This window comes from Kogia breviceps, chromosome 7 (assembly GCF_026419965.1).
Source record: "Kogia breviceps isolate mKogBre1 chromosome 7, mKogBre1 haplotype 1, whole genome shotgun sequence".
Taxonomy (NCBI): domain Eukaryota; kingdom Metazoa; phylum Chordata; class Mammalia; order Artiodactyla; family Physeteridae; genus Kogia; species Kogia breviceps.
In genome coordinates, this window is record NC_081316.1 from 55,367,860 (window position 1) to 55,383,255 (window position 15,396).

The 15,396-nt window shown below is 36.3% G+C and overlaps 1 protein-coding gene across 2 annotated transcripts; it reads right to left on the reverse strand.

The window, feature by feature from the left end:
- Positions 1 to 839: 839 nt before the first annotated feature.
- Positions 840 to 8,938, reverse strand: TMEM126A (transmembrane protein 126A). 2 transcript variants are annotated; one of them, XM_067038391.1, is made up of 5 exons: positions 8,779 to 8,938; positions 6,722 to 6,817; positions 2,983 to 3,176; positions 1,722 to 1,836; positions 840 to 1,075 (listed from the first exon to the last, which is right to left on the reverse strand). In XM_067038391.1, the coding sequence occupies exons 1-5, from the start codon at positions 8,835 to 8,837 to the stop codon at positions 883 to 885; spliced, it is 657 nt and encodes a 218-aa protein (XP_066894492.1). In that variant the 5' UTR covers positions 8,838 to 8,938; the 3' UTR covers positions 840 to 882. The 2 variants fall into 2 exon arrangements, with proteins under 2 accessions (XP_066894492.1, XP_066894493.1); XM_067038392.1 differs by having other exon boundaries at positions 6,722 to 6,852; positions 8,779 to 8,914.
- Between the last annotated feature and the right edge of the window lie 6,458 nt (positions 8,939 to 15,396).

The following is a 15,396-nucleotide window of genomic DNA, read 5'->3' on the forward strand; positions in this document are numbered from 1 at the left end:
GATGAAAACTTTTAGGAAGGGAAACACAATAGATCATTTCAAAAATTTAAATGATCTATCTTAGAAATTGAGGAATAGATCTAGGATATTTCAAAAAACAAAACTAGGAAGAATATGGCTACCTCAAATTTGAGTGCCTGATGACAGGTGCTACGTTAAGTCAACTTACATATTTGATACCAATCTTGAGTGAGGTTACTGATGAGGAAACTGAGGGCCAGAGAGATGTTAACTTGCTTAGCATCATACAGCCAAAAAAAAAAAGGCTCAGGTCTATGTGCTTCTAAAGAACTATACCACCCTAGATGAAAGCTTCAAAGATAGAATTTGCCTTTTGTAAGAGTATAGCTTTTAAGATGACTTTTGAAGTGGGTAACTATCATTAGGACACCTCAAGCTGAGCCTGAATAATCATCTGTGAAGAATACTGGGAATTGATCCCTCTGTGAGGAATGTTTTTAAATATGTTCTAAGATTCTATGAAAGAATAATACCTATGGAAACAGTGAATTGAGAAAATGAAGTGTAACATTTCTGTACTGTATTGATACTCCCCGCCCTGGCCCCTGCCATTTTCATTCCTGTTTGGATTCTTTATGAGGTTTTCAGTGAAAACTGCTGTGTGGTTTTTTTTTTTTTCCCTGTGTTACAGACCAAACTGCCTAATGTAAAGGAGTAGGGCAAGCAATGTGGGAGAGACGGTACTGGGAACACTAGAGAAGTAGGCTCTTGTCTAAGTGGGTAGTGTTGAATAATTTATTCAGCCTTTTGTTGTAGATCCCAGAATTGTACCTCATGTGATAAATTACAAGTCTTATTTATTCATACTTAGATGTAGGTTATTTTTACAGTTTTATTTTTGTGTACAGATTTGCTTAACAATCACTGAATTTCTAGGTCAGGTTCAGGTAACTGAAGAGCCTTTATAAGTAGTTTATATTGTCTAGACCCAAGGTATGCTGCAAACCCAGTCTGGAGCAAAATGGGAAATAACATCTTTCTAAAGACAGGCTTAGAAATCCTAATCCAGTAATTTAAGATGTTTCCTTTCTCGGGTAGCAGGGCTGAGTTATACCTGTAAGAAATCATTGAGACAGTTCACTAGAAGAGACAGTTGTATCAAGTGGCAAGTCTATGTTACAATACATATTAATTCCAGAAGTTTTAAAGCTAGCTTAGGTAAAGACTGAGGTAATGCTATTCTCTTCAATGTCTATTAGTCATAAAAACTGTCCTTTTGTTTTCTTTTGTCCTTTTCTCCGTTTCACCTCTGGAAGCTCAAATAGTATAATAGATTGCTTGGTACAAGAGTTCATCAGAGAATAACTGAATTATTTTGGCTTATAGCGAGACATTTTCTGATGGAATTTTCTTTTAGAGGAAGTACTCAAACCCTAAGAACATTATGCATATAATGTAGCTTTCATGCTAGTCACAGTACTTTTTGCAGCTTTGTAGCTAGCATTCAGTATATAAAGTTAAGAACCTGAACTACACACCCAAGAGGTAGTGTGATAAATTTCTATAAGTGATTTCAAATTCTTGAGAAGTATTCTTTGATTACCCAGAAAAAACAAGTCTTGTTAACTCTTTCAAGTCAAACAGGTAACACTGCCTTAAAAATAGAAAATGTACTTGCTGTTTTAAAGTTTGCATTTTCTAGGCAATCATTTATATATATTATTAAAGTTTTTTGGTATAATTATGGAAAACAATCCTACCTGGCTGCTAGGCCACCATTCACAGGGATAGCCAAGAAAACAGGGTACAGGCCACCAAAAACAAGACCAACCAGTCCACCTCGTGTTATGGTACAGGTTTCACAATGTAAATCACCTAGGAAATAAATTAGTTCTGCAAATGGATAGTCAAGCAAACATTTAAAGAATGCAAGGTCCCCTTATATATATCACAGATGCTCAATTTTCAGGCAGTAATACAGCAAATACATTTCTACAAGGCATGTTAAAAGGTATAATTACACATACGGATAATCTAAAACAGCCAGGATTAACTGATAAAACCATCTTAGGAAAAATTCCCTAATTTGTTTTGAACTTGAATATAATACTCAGTTTGCACTGCTTCTAGCTTTTTGCGCATGTATTAGCAAACCTGAGCTAATATTTTTGTCTTTAAGAAACTTTTAAACCCATGGGAAATTGAACAATTTGATTTATCTTACATTTTTACATTATACAGTGTGATTTTATTTTTATAAAATAGTTTATTCATTTCCAGATTAGTACAAGGTATTAAAAATAGAAAGCTAAGCTAACCTATGTTTTCACTCTTTCTGTTCAGTTTATTGTGCAGTAGGTTTCCCTGCACGTAAAAATTCTTGCCACACTGATCTTGGGGATTCAAGTAAATACTCATCTAATTTAAACAAACCTGAAGTAGCACTTAAGAGAATTTAAATGGACTGCCTCCCTACTCCCACCTGTGGTAATAATTTTTTAAAATTATTAATCAGAAATTCTTTCATGATTTAGCTATACTTGGAGTACTCAACAAATATGGTGAACTGTCCAAAGGAAATCAAGTCTCCATGTATTTGATAACTATTGCACATACACACATTTAGTGCTTTTAGAGATTTAGTGATTTTTATGGGAACAAGATAGAGTCTTGTTCCCATAAAAATTTTTTTCCCCTTAAGAAAATTCTCTAATTTTTTTTAAATTAAGGCAGTCAGCATTTAAAAAAAACAAAGTTTCCAAATATTTACTAAACACTGTGGGAAAGATAAGTTAGATAAAGGAAAGTATTTAGAATTACTGTGTATATATTTGTTTGGTAGACCATGCTAATCTGAATTAATTGCTACTTTACATAGAGAGGCTAGCAAGTTTCAGTCTTATCCAAGCAGTGACTATATTACAGCATATAGCCAATTGCTATGATTAAGGATTAATGTAAGGTGCAAATAATGTACATATACCAAAGCAAACTTGCTGGTGACAGTGAAATAGAATTTACCTGTATTCAAAGGTAAACTTACAAAGCCTTTGTAAGATACATGTGCTGTCAAAAATGGGATCACTGCCATTGGTAAGCCAGCAGCTATGCGAGCCTGTGTCACATGTAGGATGCGTCGAAAGAGACTATTCGCTATTAGGCCACAGAGGGCAGCATTAAGTCCAATATATGTTGATCCATTTTCAAGCAGATTCCTGAGTTGGTGAGAAAAAACAGTAACTGTTTTTGGCTGTATTGCGTGTGTAAGCTCTCCAGCAGTTCTGGCGTATGTTACAGAACTTATCAGGACTTTAGGATTAACAGGATCCAACATTTATTATCTTATAGCGCCATAAAACAAAAACCTTTTAAAATCATTATGTTTTACATACAGATTTTTATTCTAAAAGGCTTTGAATCTGGTCAACACTTTAAGGATACAGTGATACATTTAGTTTTGCTAAGTGTATTGTGGCATTTTGCAAAGAATATTGGTATGGTAATTCCACACCCTCCCCCAACCAAGTATATAGCAGGGAAGAGCTTCTGAAGAGTCTGACTTGGATGCCTCTCTAGGCTCCCACAATACCCAATACTTAACTTCTGTAGCAAAACACATTATATGGTGGTACTAGCTTATCACAGATTTACCTGTCAGGCTTCCCAACTAGTCTGTGAACAACTTGAAGACAGTGGATACAAAGATATAAATATCTTGGTTTCAACAGCACCTGGCACACAGAAGCCATTCAATAAGGTGAAACTGATGTTTCCTTTTACTCTTTCTTGACGCATTACAGTCAGGATTAGCGGGGTGGAGCAGTACTAACATTTAAGGGATACTCTATGCTAGATACTTTATAAGAACTCATTGAAATAAGAATAAATTGATGTTTTGGGATAGTAAGTGGTAGAACTGGTTTTTAAGGAAGGCATGTATGAGATTTAACATGCATGTTCTATGCATTCTTTAGTTTGGGGGAAAAAAACTAAAACTGCTGAGTACTGAAAGTATCCAATTCAAAGCCTTCAGCCTGTCACTTAACTTCTTTACCATCTGCTTTGCTTCCTATAACACAGGCTTCAACCTCTTAATTGTCTCATTACTCTTAATTAGCCACACTAGCCACACACAATATCCTCTCTAATTTCTATGGTTAACACTCAAGACAGATTTTCTAGGAATTCCTAATTAAGCTTTCTACATTGTGTAAGGTACTACTTTTCTTATGTGTCACTTTGCAATCACAATGGTACTTGTCATTCAATCATTGAGCACTTACTGCATGCAGCAGACTTGGTGATGAAGGCACAAAAAATTATCTTCAGTGTTTTCATAGTTTATTATTGGAGAATGCAAGATATGTAAACTTGATATATTGGATTGGCCAAAAAGTTCGGATTTTTCCATGAAAAGCCCAAATGAACATTTTGGTCAACCCAATATAACAAAAATATATTAAAATGGTAATGTTAGTACAACGGAGGCAGTTTAGAAACGTAGGGTACATAAGACAATATTTAAATTGTGATGAGGGCCTAGAGAGCTATCAAACAACAAAACATGAATGTGAAAAGACCTGTGTATTCTTGTGGGAGCTGAGGGAATGGGAAACTTGAGCACTTCCTCTAAAATATTTTTATCTTCATAACAATACTGTGTAATATGTATTATCTTCATTTTTAGTCATAGGAACAAATGCTCAGGTAAATAATTTGCCCATATAATATAGTAATTATAATTATAAATATATACATTGTAATATGTTGATATATTAATGTTAAATATTATTTAAAATTCCATAAATAAGTACCTAAATATAACGAGTGTAACTGGAATCTGAATAGCAGATTTTAATTTCCTGTGGCTTAAAGTCACATTGTTTAGTTAATAATTCAATACAAAATTGCTATTATCTAGCAGCCCCATTGCCAGTGTTCCCCAAAAGTGCCTATACAATTAGAAACGTGAACTCAAGATTCTTTGGCAAGATAATACCCATAAAATAACTAGATACATGAAATATAAGACCAGAAATAACAAGTGGCAATGAAAAAGATGGCACATGAAATTATTTTGTAAATTAGAAGGTGAAGTGTTTGATGGTAAAGTTTCATACACTTAAGAACTTTTCAAATAACTATAAAACATATCTAAATTGGTAATGCAAGAAATGAGGATTCAAACTTAGGAGAACTAGGATAGATAAAATAGAAGCAGAGGAAAAATAGTGAACAAAGCAAAGATGAGATGCTGTCATTTGCCCTGTTTAGGTGCCACTGTTCGAAAGCAGTTTATTCCAAATTAAAGCTTACTTTGCAGTTCCAGATTACTTCCCCATTGATTATTATTTCTAATTTGGTGCAAGTCCCAGTAACACAGCCGGCTTGCTTCTCTTCAAGGCTGTCACATCTCTATTCTTCCTGGTTTTCCCTACCTTACTGGCCTGGAAACATGGGCACATGTCTTTTATGTGCTTAAAAAGTTTGTTTGCCTCTGGAAAACAATAACAAAAACGATGTACAGTATGTGTCTGTGGTTGGGGGAGAGGGAGGTTGGATATACATCTTATTACTGCCCTTGGTTTATGGTTTCTCCCTTGTTGAACTCATGTCAGCAAGACTGGAATTTGTACAAGATAGTAAGATTATACTTCCAAAACGTATTTCAAATCCATCCTTTTTTCACTTCAACTGCCACCACCACTCACCAGGATTACTATGCCAGTTTTCCTACTGGTCTTTTTCCTTTTCTCGCCTACCTTAAATCTACTTTCCAAAAAGCAACTGTAATGTTCTTTGGAAATGTTAGCTGGATCATTCCCTGCTTAAAACTCCTCCGGTTCCTTCAACCTTATGCCTCCTTCCCTTGTACTTTAGTAACACTGGTTCCTCAAATATGACAAACTCGTTGCTGTCCTGTGGCATAGGCATATGCCATTCCTTCTTCCTCCCTAGGCTGACTCTTCTTCATCCTTTTTGGTCTCAGATTTTCAGTTTAAATGGAATGTTAGAGAGGCTGCCTGAAGAACATTTTGTGGGAGAGTACTGGAGTTCACTCGGCGTTGTCTTCAGAGATCAGTATGTTTCCTATATAAATTTAATAATCTTCAAGATCTTCTAGCCATGATCCCATTTCTCTGACATTCCTTGTCTAGCTATGTGTGTTACATGGCACTCTCTTAGACTGGTAAGTGTAGTGATAGAAATGAATTGAGAAAGAAGACAGTTTAAAACCTATTTTAAAGGTTTGTTATTTAAATTAGTCCATAAATATATACATCTGCCTATACTCTAAGCCAAATGGAAAAACTGGGAGAACTATCAGATGTCCAAAGAAATGAATTTTAGCCTTGACTTAAAGGAAAATGGCTAATCTCTCTGAGCCTTGGTTTTCTCATCAATGTAAGAAAAAAAAATCTCAATTTCCTTCTGACATTCTATGTTTGTTTATATTCAAACCAAATAAATTTGAGATGAATCAATGATGAAAGTCCACTTGATAAAAGAATTTTTTAATTAAGAAGGGATCTAGGGCTTCCCTGGTGGCACAGTGGTTGAGAGTCTGCCTGCCGATGCAGGGGACACAGGTTCGTGTCCCGGTCCGGGAAGATCCCACATGCCGCAGAGCGGCTGGGCCCGTGAGCCATGGCCGCTGAGCGTGCGCTTCCGGAGCCTGTGCTCCGCAACGGGAGAGACCACAACAGTGAGAGGCCTGCGTACCACAAAAAAAAAAAAGAAAAAAAAAAAAGGACCTTACCTTTCTGCTTCTGGAAGTTGGTTAATTTTTCTGGTTATGATTTCAATTAAGTTCTTCTTGACAGTACCATCTGGTTTATGATTTTCCATCTTGAGCCTTAAATTAAAATGTCATTTTTCAATAATGTGTATCTATAGAAAAACAGCAAAAGGGCTTATAAAAAGCCTTTGGAAGACCATAAATATTTAATTTTAAAAGAAGTAGCCATAGCTTTATTTCATAATCTGAAAAATTAGTGCATTAGACACCCCCCAAAAAACCCCACAATTCTATGAAATAGAAACCAGAACATGGAAGACAACACATAAAGCTTATAAGAAATACAGAATATATTTGTAACCCTTAAAATATTGTAAATTTGCAAACAGCACTAACCATAAAACACATAAAGCTAATATTAAACTACCATTAACCAATTAAAATGAACTTGTGTTCATTTACAGATACCATAAAGATAAGCCAGATGGGGAGAAAATGTTTGCAATATAACTGACAAAAGTAGTTGGTACCCAGAATATGTAAAGTATTGAATAGTACAAATCAATAAGAAAAATGCAACCAACGCAATAGAAAAACTGACAAAAGGTTTGAAAAGGCACTTCACAAAGAGGAAAGTCAGACAATAAATATGAAAATATGCTTAACCACTATAATCAGGAAAATAGAAATTAAATTTCAAGTACTGGCAAGAATGTGGGTAACAAACTCATGTGCTGCTGGTGGAAGCATAGGTACAACCACTTTGGAAAAGAATTTGGTACTTAATAAGTAGAAGACACATACACCCAGCAATTTCACATCTAGGAATACCCTAGCGCAGAGGTCAGCATCTAAAGGGCCAGATGGTAAATATCTTAGGCTTTGCGGGTCACATAATGGTCTTTTGTCGAATACTTTAAAAAAAACTTAAAAAATATAAAAATCATTTTGGCTGGCCATAAAGAAACAAGCGATAGGCTTCGTCTGGCCCACAGGCAGGTAGTTTGTTGATCCCTGCACTAGTTGAGGTGAATAAAAGATTAAGGGAATTGGGTGAATGATGAATTTTAGCCTGAAGATTTAGCTCATTAAGATTTCAGGGTAGCAGAGTTAAGAAAAGCAAAAAGTTCAGAAAGAACCGACAACATGACTGAAATTTAATTTTCTTGGTTCACTATTCATTTGTTACAAGATTATAACAGTAACAAATATTTACAGGGTAGCCATTAGATGGCTTGGAAAATGTTCAGTACACTGAATTTCATATCCCTAAACTTAAAGTTAACATAAATAGTGCATTGCAGGCTTAGACATTTACGTCTGGGTTTCCCGGACTCAAACTTTCTGAGGGCCTTGGTTATAACGTTAAGATCTCTGGCCTACAGGAACTTTGAATAATTTTATGTTGGGAGGTTGGGGGTGTGGTGGAGAGATAAAAACAAGTAATCAAATTCAGTATATATAAAGTGTACAGTGTATATGTCCGAAATACTGTTACATCAGAAAGTCCAGACTAATGCTATCACTAGTTTTCTGTTCTATGCTGTGCATATTGGTGAGGTTCCTGGTTCTGTGAACTAGCCATTTCTAAGGTGTCGCTATTAAACGTCACCCTTAATTCGGTAAAAGTTATGATCTGGCAGCCCGCAGTAGGCCATTGTATCCCGGTTATTAATAATAAATCCCTATCAAAGACAATGCCACGTTTAAATATTACAAACATTTCAAAAGGCTTTTGCATTAGCTATCTCACATCACTCAAGATAGCTCCCAAGATAGACAAATGAGGCAAGTGGGGCCTCTGAAAATTAAATTAGGCCAAGGTCACCCTGTAAATTGGCAGTAAACCCGGGATTAAATTCAAGCACAGGCTTTTGGTTTTTGCCCCCTATAGGCTTAATATAAATATAAGATCTTTTTTTCTAGGGTGGAAAATGTAGGGACGGTCGGTGCGGTAGAACCGACTCCCCTCCTCCCCTTGCGACTCAGTCCCGGGATCTCATTCCCACGCTGCGGTTGAACAGCATGTCACCACGCTGTGCTTCTCTTGATATTCGCCTTTTACTGCACCCCTTTACCCGGAATGCTGGTACGTTACGCTCTCCTGCCAGCAGTCGCTGCCTCCTCCGGCCTGCATCAGCCACGCGAGTGCTCACTCCAACCTTCGCTCAAGTCGCCCGGGCGTAGCCATTTTGGTTGACACGTGACACGGCCCGACGCGGGGCACTGAGTCGCTGCCGGGCCGCTGATTGGGCTTCCAGGACTGAGGTTGCGCTCAAGGGCCTTCCAGCAGTGGGAGGTGCTGTGCCTAGAAGCAATGAGGTTTGGAGACCGCGGAGGGTACTGGTTACCAACCTACCCACGCCTCAGGATAGAGACTGCAGAAATTGTGCAATTTCCGGATGAAAATTGAGTGATCTTAAACCTGCCCCATTCGTTGAAAATCTACCTTAGGTATGTTACTTAAAACTTCCTGGCCAATATATTATACTTCGTGTATTGACCTGGGATATATAAAAACTGCACAACCCTTGGCATACGAGATAGGTACTCGGGTAAAAAGAAGTCTAAAAGTACCTGAGATTTCTTTGCTCCATCGATATTATATTCTCCCTTGGACCTTGAGCTCCTTGTGCCATGTTACGATTTGGTTGATTGTGCCACCATAATCTGAGCACCTCAAGAGCAAGCAGGAGCTTGTTTTTTTCTGAGGATCTGTGGGCCCCTGTAGAGTATTGCTCATAAAAGGAGGATTAGGTGAATGAGACGAAAGAACTGTTTAGAGAGCAAAGGAGTCTTGTGGCTCCCTCAGTCAGGACAGTTGAGAATCAAAGTCTTGGACCAAACCTCCGAAGACCTCTGTTTCAGGTCTCCCCTTTGCAACCTCTTTCCTCACTTATAAAGCAGGAGGGGAAACAGTCTCACTGATTATTTTGTAAAGTTTTGAGGATCCTATAAAAGCTCTTACCAAGGTTGCTTGGAAAAATCATTGAGCTTTATCTAGGGAGAAAGTGGTATTCAAGATAAAGGAGGAAAACTTCATAGAAGAGGTGAGCAGGAAAAGACTCCGCTACCCCCACTCCTTCGCTGAGAGAGATTTATCTGATGTCAAAATCGTGGCTTGTCAACGAACCAGAAAATAAAAACACGTCCTCATATTCGGAGGTGCAAAGTCAGCGTACATCCCAATCGGAAAGTTTCCAAGGTAAATGATGAGAAAGTTTGGGAAAACTAGCTTTTTAGATTCTAACGTGTGTGTGTGTGTGTGTGTGTGTGTGTGTGTGTATGTGTGAATATCTTTTCTCCCCTAACACTCCATTTTATACTCTTATTCCAATTTAATTTTAAATGGTTTGAAGCTAATTTTGAAGTTAATAAATGTGCATGCTGTACATTGTCTGTAGCATGCCGAGTAATAAAGACAATTTTGTACATTGAGATTTTATAAAAAAATCAGTTCTTTTGAAGTGTCAAGATGAAATGTCAAATTTCATCTCAAATTTATTGGCTTAAATTGCTCATAACTTATCTTTATTATTCTTGAAAATCTGCAGAATCTGTAGTAAGGCCACATCTCTCTTTCTTGTTATTGGTCATCTGTGTCTTCTCTTTTTTATGTCTGATCAATCTGGCTGATGGTTTATAATTTTTTTGATCTTCTCAACTAGTTTCATATTTAATTGATTTTTTTGTTTTGCTTTTTTCTGTGTTCAATTTGATTGTATTCTGCTCTTATCTGTATTTTTTCCTTTCTTATTCCTACCTAAGATTTAAGTTGTTCCTCTTTGTAATTTCTTAAGGAGGAAGCTGAGGTCATTGGTGTAAGATCTTCTTCTCCTCCATATATGAGTTTAGTGCTATGAATTTCCCACCAAGTACTGCTTTAACTATATCCCACAGATTTTGAAACATTGTTCATTATTTTAGTTCAGTTCAAAATACTTTAAAATTCTCTCTGCTTTTTTCTTTGACCTGTGGGTTATTTAAAAGTGTGTTACTTTCCTGAGCTTCCCTGGTGGCACAGTGGTTAAGAATCTACCTGCCAATGCAGGGAACATGGGTTCGAGCCCTGGTCCAGGAAGATCCCACAGGCCGAGGAGCGGCTAAGCCTGTGTGCCACAACTACAGAGCTTGTGCCCTAGAGCCCACGAGCCACAACTACTGAGCCCACGTGCCAAAACTACTGAAGTCCACATGCCCGGAGCCTGTGCTCTGCGACAAGAGAAGCCATCTCAATGAGAAGCACGTGCACCACAACGAAGAGTAGCCCCCACCCACCACAACTACAGAAAGCCCACACACAGCAATGAAGACCCAACACAGCCATAAATAAATAAATAAAAAAGTAAGTAAATAAATCTATTTAAAAAAAGAAGTGTGTTACATTCCTGATAGTTTAAATTTTTCAAATATATTTGTGATATTGATTTCTAATTATATTCCATTGTGGTCAGAGAATATACTTTGTATGATTTGAATCCTTTTAAATGTGATATTTATAGCCCAGACTCTTGCCCATCTGGGTAAATGTTTCACCTGTGATTGAAAAGAATTTATATGCTGCTGTTATGCCAAGTGTTTGAAAAGATCAATTACCATAAGTTGGTTGATAGCATTTTTTAAGACTTCTTTATTCTTTCTGAATTTCTACCAACTTGTTCTATCAATTACTGAGAAAAGATTATTGAACTCTCTTTTATGGGAATTGTTCTATTTCTCCTTTCAGTTCTATCAGCTCTTGCTTCTTGTATTTTGAAGCTTCGTTATTATATGAATAAACATTTAAGGTGAATTGATCCCAGTATCATTATGAAATAACCTTCTTAATAATTGGTGATATGTTTTGCTTTGCAATTTACTTTGTTTAATATTTTTAAAGTAACTTTTATTGGAGTATAGTTGGTTTACATAATATTAATATAGCCACTCCAATAACTTCTTTTCTTTTTTTTTTTGGCTGCACCATGCAGCATGTGGGATCTTAGTTCCTTGACCAGGGACTGGACCTATGCCCCCTGCAGTGGAAGCACAGTCTTAACCACTGGACTGCCAGGGAAGTCCCTTCAATAACTTCCTTTTGATTAGTGTTAACATGACAATGCTTTTCCCATTCTTTCACTTTTAACCTATTTGTGTCTTTATATTTAAATACAGTATATAATTGGATTTTTAAAAATCTAAATTGACAGTTTCTGACTTTTAATGAAGGAGGTGTCTAAGCCATTTATATTTAATAGGATTTTTATATTCTAGGGTTTTAAATCTATCATCTTGCTATTTGATTTCTATGTGCTCCACCTGTTCTACATTCCCCTTTCCCTTTCTTATGCCTTTATTTTTGGAATGAACTGAATATTTCTTATTCTATTTTATTCCTTTGTTGGCCAATTAGCTATAATTCTTTTTAAAACTTGTAGTGATTGCTTTAGCATATACAGTATACCTCTCTATTAGTTTCCTCAGGCTACTCTAAGAAAGTACCACAAACTGTGTGGCTTAAAATAACAAATATATTCACTCACTATTTTCGTGGCTAGAAGTCTGAAATCAATGTATTGGCAGAGTTTGTTCCTACTGGAAGTGCTGAAGGACAATCTGTTCCATGCTTCTCTCCTAGCTTCTGGTGGTTGCTGGCAATCCTTAGTGTCTCTTCACCTGTAGAAGCATCGCTCCAATCTCTGCTTATGTTTTCATATGACGTTTCTCCCCATGACTTTGTGACTTCACATGGCCATTTCCCCTCTGTGTGTGTTTGTGTACCCAAATTTCTCTTATCTTATAAGGACACCATTGGTTAAGGGCTCACCCTAACCCAATATACCTTGTTTTAACTTAAATCTGCAAAGACACTATTTCCAGTAAGGCTACAGTCACAGGTACTGGGGATTAGAACTTGAAAATATATTTTGGAGGGGCACAGTTCAACTCATGACAACATCTTTAACTTGTCACAATCTATCTTCAAGTAATATACCACTTTACATATAGTATAAGAATGTTACAACAGTGTACTTTCATTTCTTCTCAATCTTTATGCTATTGTTGTCATACATTTACTTCTACATATTTTATAAACCACATATCACATAGTTATCATGTTTTGATATCAGTAGTCATTTGTCTGTGAAGTAACTTTTAAAAATAAGAAAATTTATATTTATCCACATATTTTCCATCTCTGGTGTTTTTTGTTCTTTTTATAGATTCATTTACATCTGGTATAATTCTACCTAAAGTATTCTCTTAGAAAGCACATCTTCTGGTGATGAAATCTCTCACATTTTGGAAATCTAAAAAGTATTTTGTCCTAGTTTTTAAAATTGTGGTAAAAAACACGCAACGTTAAATTTGCCATATTAACCATCTTTAAGTGTATAGTTTAGTAGTGTTAAGTATAGTCACATTGTTAAGCAAAGATCTCTAGAAATTTTTCATCTTGCAACACTGAAACTCTATACCCACTGAACACTAATTACTCCTCTTCACTCCCCTCAGCCCTTGGTAACCACCTTTCTACTTTCTGTTTCTATGAGTTCGATTACTTTATATACTTTAAGTTAGTGGAATCATACATTATTTGTCCTTTTGTGACTGGCTTATTTTTTTTAGGTTTGTCCACTTTATAGGATGTGACAGGATTCCCTTCTTTTTAAGACTGCATAATATTACAGTGTATGTATATGTGTATGTATATATATCTGTGTGTATATATACACACACATATATACATATACATATACTTATACTATATATGTATATACATACATATATATGTATATATATGTGTGTGTGTATATATGTATATACACACACATATACATACCATAATTTCTTTATCCATTCATCTTTTGATGGATGTTTGGATTGCTTCCACCACATGGTTATTGTGAATAATGCTGTAATGGATATTCATGTGTAAATATATATTCAAGACCTTACTTGGAAGTCTGTTGAGCTATATACATAGATGTGAGGTTGCTGGATCATGGTATTTCTATTTTTATTTTTTTGAGGAACCTCCATACTGTTTTCCACAATGGATACATTGTTTTACTTTCCTGCCAACAGTGCACAAGAGTTCCAAGTTCTCCACACTCTTGTCAGCACTTGTTATTTTCCGTTCTTTTGATAGTGACTACCTGATGGGTATGAGGGGATGTTTCAAAGTGGTTTTGGGGCTTCCCTGGTGGCGCAGTGGTTGAGAATCCGCCTGCCGATGCGGGAGACACGGGTTCGTGCCCTGGTCCGGGAGGATCCCACATGCCGCGGAGCGGCTGGGCCCGTGAGCCATGGCCGCTGGGCCTGTGCGTCCGGAGCCTGTGCGTCCGGAGCCTGTGCTCCGCAACGGGAGAGGCCACGGCAGTGAGAGGCCCGCATACCGCAAAAAAAAAAAAAAAAAAGTGGTTTTGATTTGTGTGTCCGTAATGATTATTGATGTTGAGCATCTTTTTATGTGCTTATTGGCCATTTGTATATAATATTTAGAGAAATGTCTGTTCAATTCATTTTCCCATATTTTAAATGGATTTTTTTGTTATTGATTTGTAGAAGTTTCTTATATATTCTGGGTATTAACCCCATATCAGATATATGACTTGCAATTACTTTCTCCCATTTCATAGGTTGTCTTTTCATTTTGTTGATTGTTTCCTTTGATGTACAGAAGTCTTTAAGTTTGATGGACTCCCATATGTCTGTTTTTTTATTTTGTTGCCTGGGCTTTTGGTGTCACAGTCAATAAATCATTTTCCAGTGTCCTCAAATTTTTCTGCCATGTCTTCTTTTAAGAGTTTTTGGATATGGAGTATGGAAAAGGCCCAACTTTATTCTTTTGCATGTGGAAATATATCTATTTTTCCAAACACCATATGTTGAAGAGACTGTCCTTTTCCCATTGTGTAGTTTTGGCACCCTTGTCAAAAATCATTTGGCCATATTTTTCAAGGATGTATTTCTTGACTATCTATTGTGTTCCACTGGTTAATATATCTGTCTTTATGCCAGTATCATATTGTATTAATTACCATTCCTTTGTAGTATGTTTTGAAATAAAAAAGTACGAGGCCTCCAGCTTTGTTCTTTTTCAGGAATGTTTTGGCCAGTCAGGTCCCACATGAATTTTAGGATTTTTTTTCTATTTCTGCAAAAATTGCCATTGGGATTTTGATAGGGATTGCTTTGAATCTGTAGATTGCTTTGGGTCATATGAACATTTTAACAATATTGAGTCTTTCAATCCACAGGCATGGGCTGTCTTTCCATTTATTTGTATCTTCTTTGATATTTTTAGCAGTGTTTTTTAGTTTTGAGTGTATGAGTCTTTTACCTCCTTTGTTAAGTTTGTTCCTAAGTATTTTATCCTTTTTTTTTTTTTGGTGCTGTAGTAAATGGGATTGTTTTCTTAATTTCCTTTTCGGATTGGTCACTGTTAGTGAAGAGAAACACAACTAATTTTTGTGTGTTGATTTTTGTATCCTGAAACTTTGCTGAAATTGTTTTTAGTTGTAACATTATTTTTTCTGGGATACTTAGTTTTTTCTACATATCAGATCATGTCATCTGTGAACAGAGATAATTTTACTTCTTCTTTTCCAGTTTCTTTTTTTATGTCTAAATTACTTTGGCTAGAACTTCCACACTCTATTGAATAGTGTTGGCAAGATTGTGTATTCTTGCCTTCTTCTTCATCTTAGAGG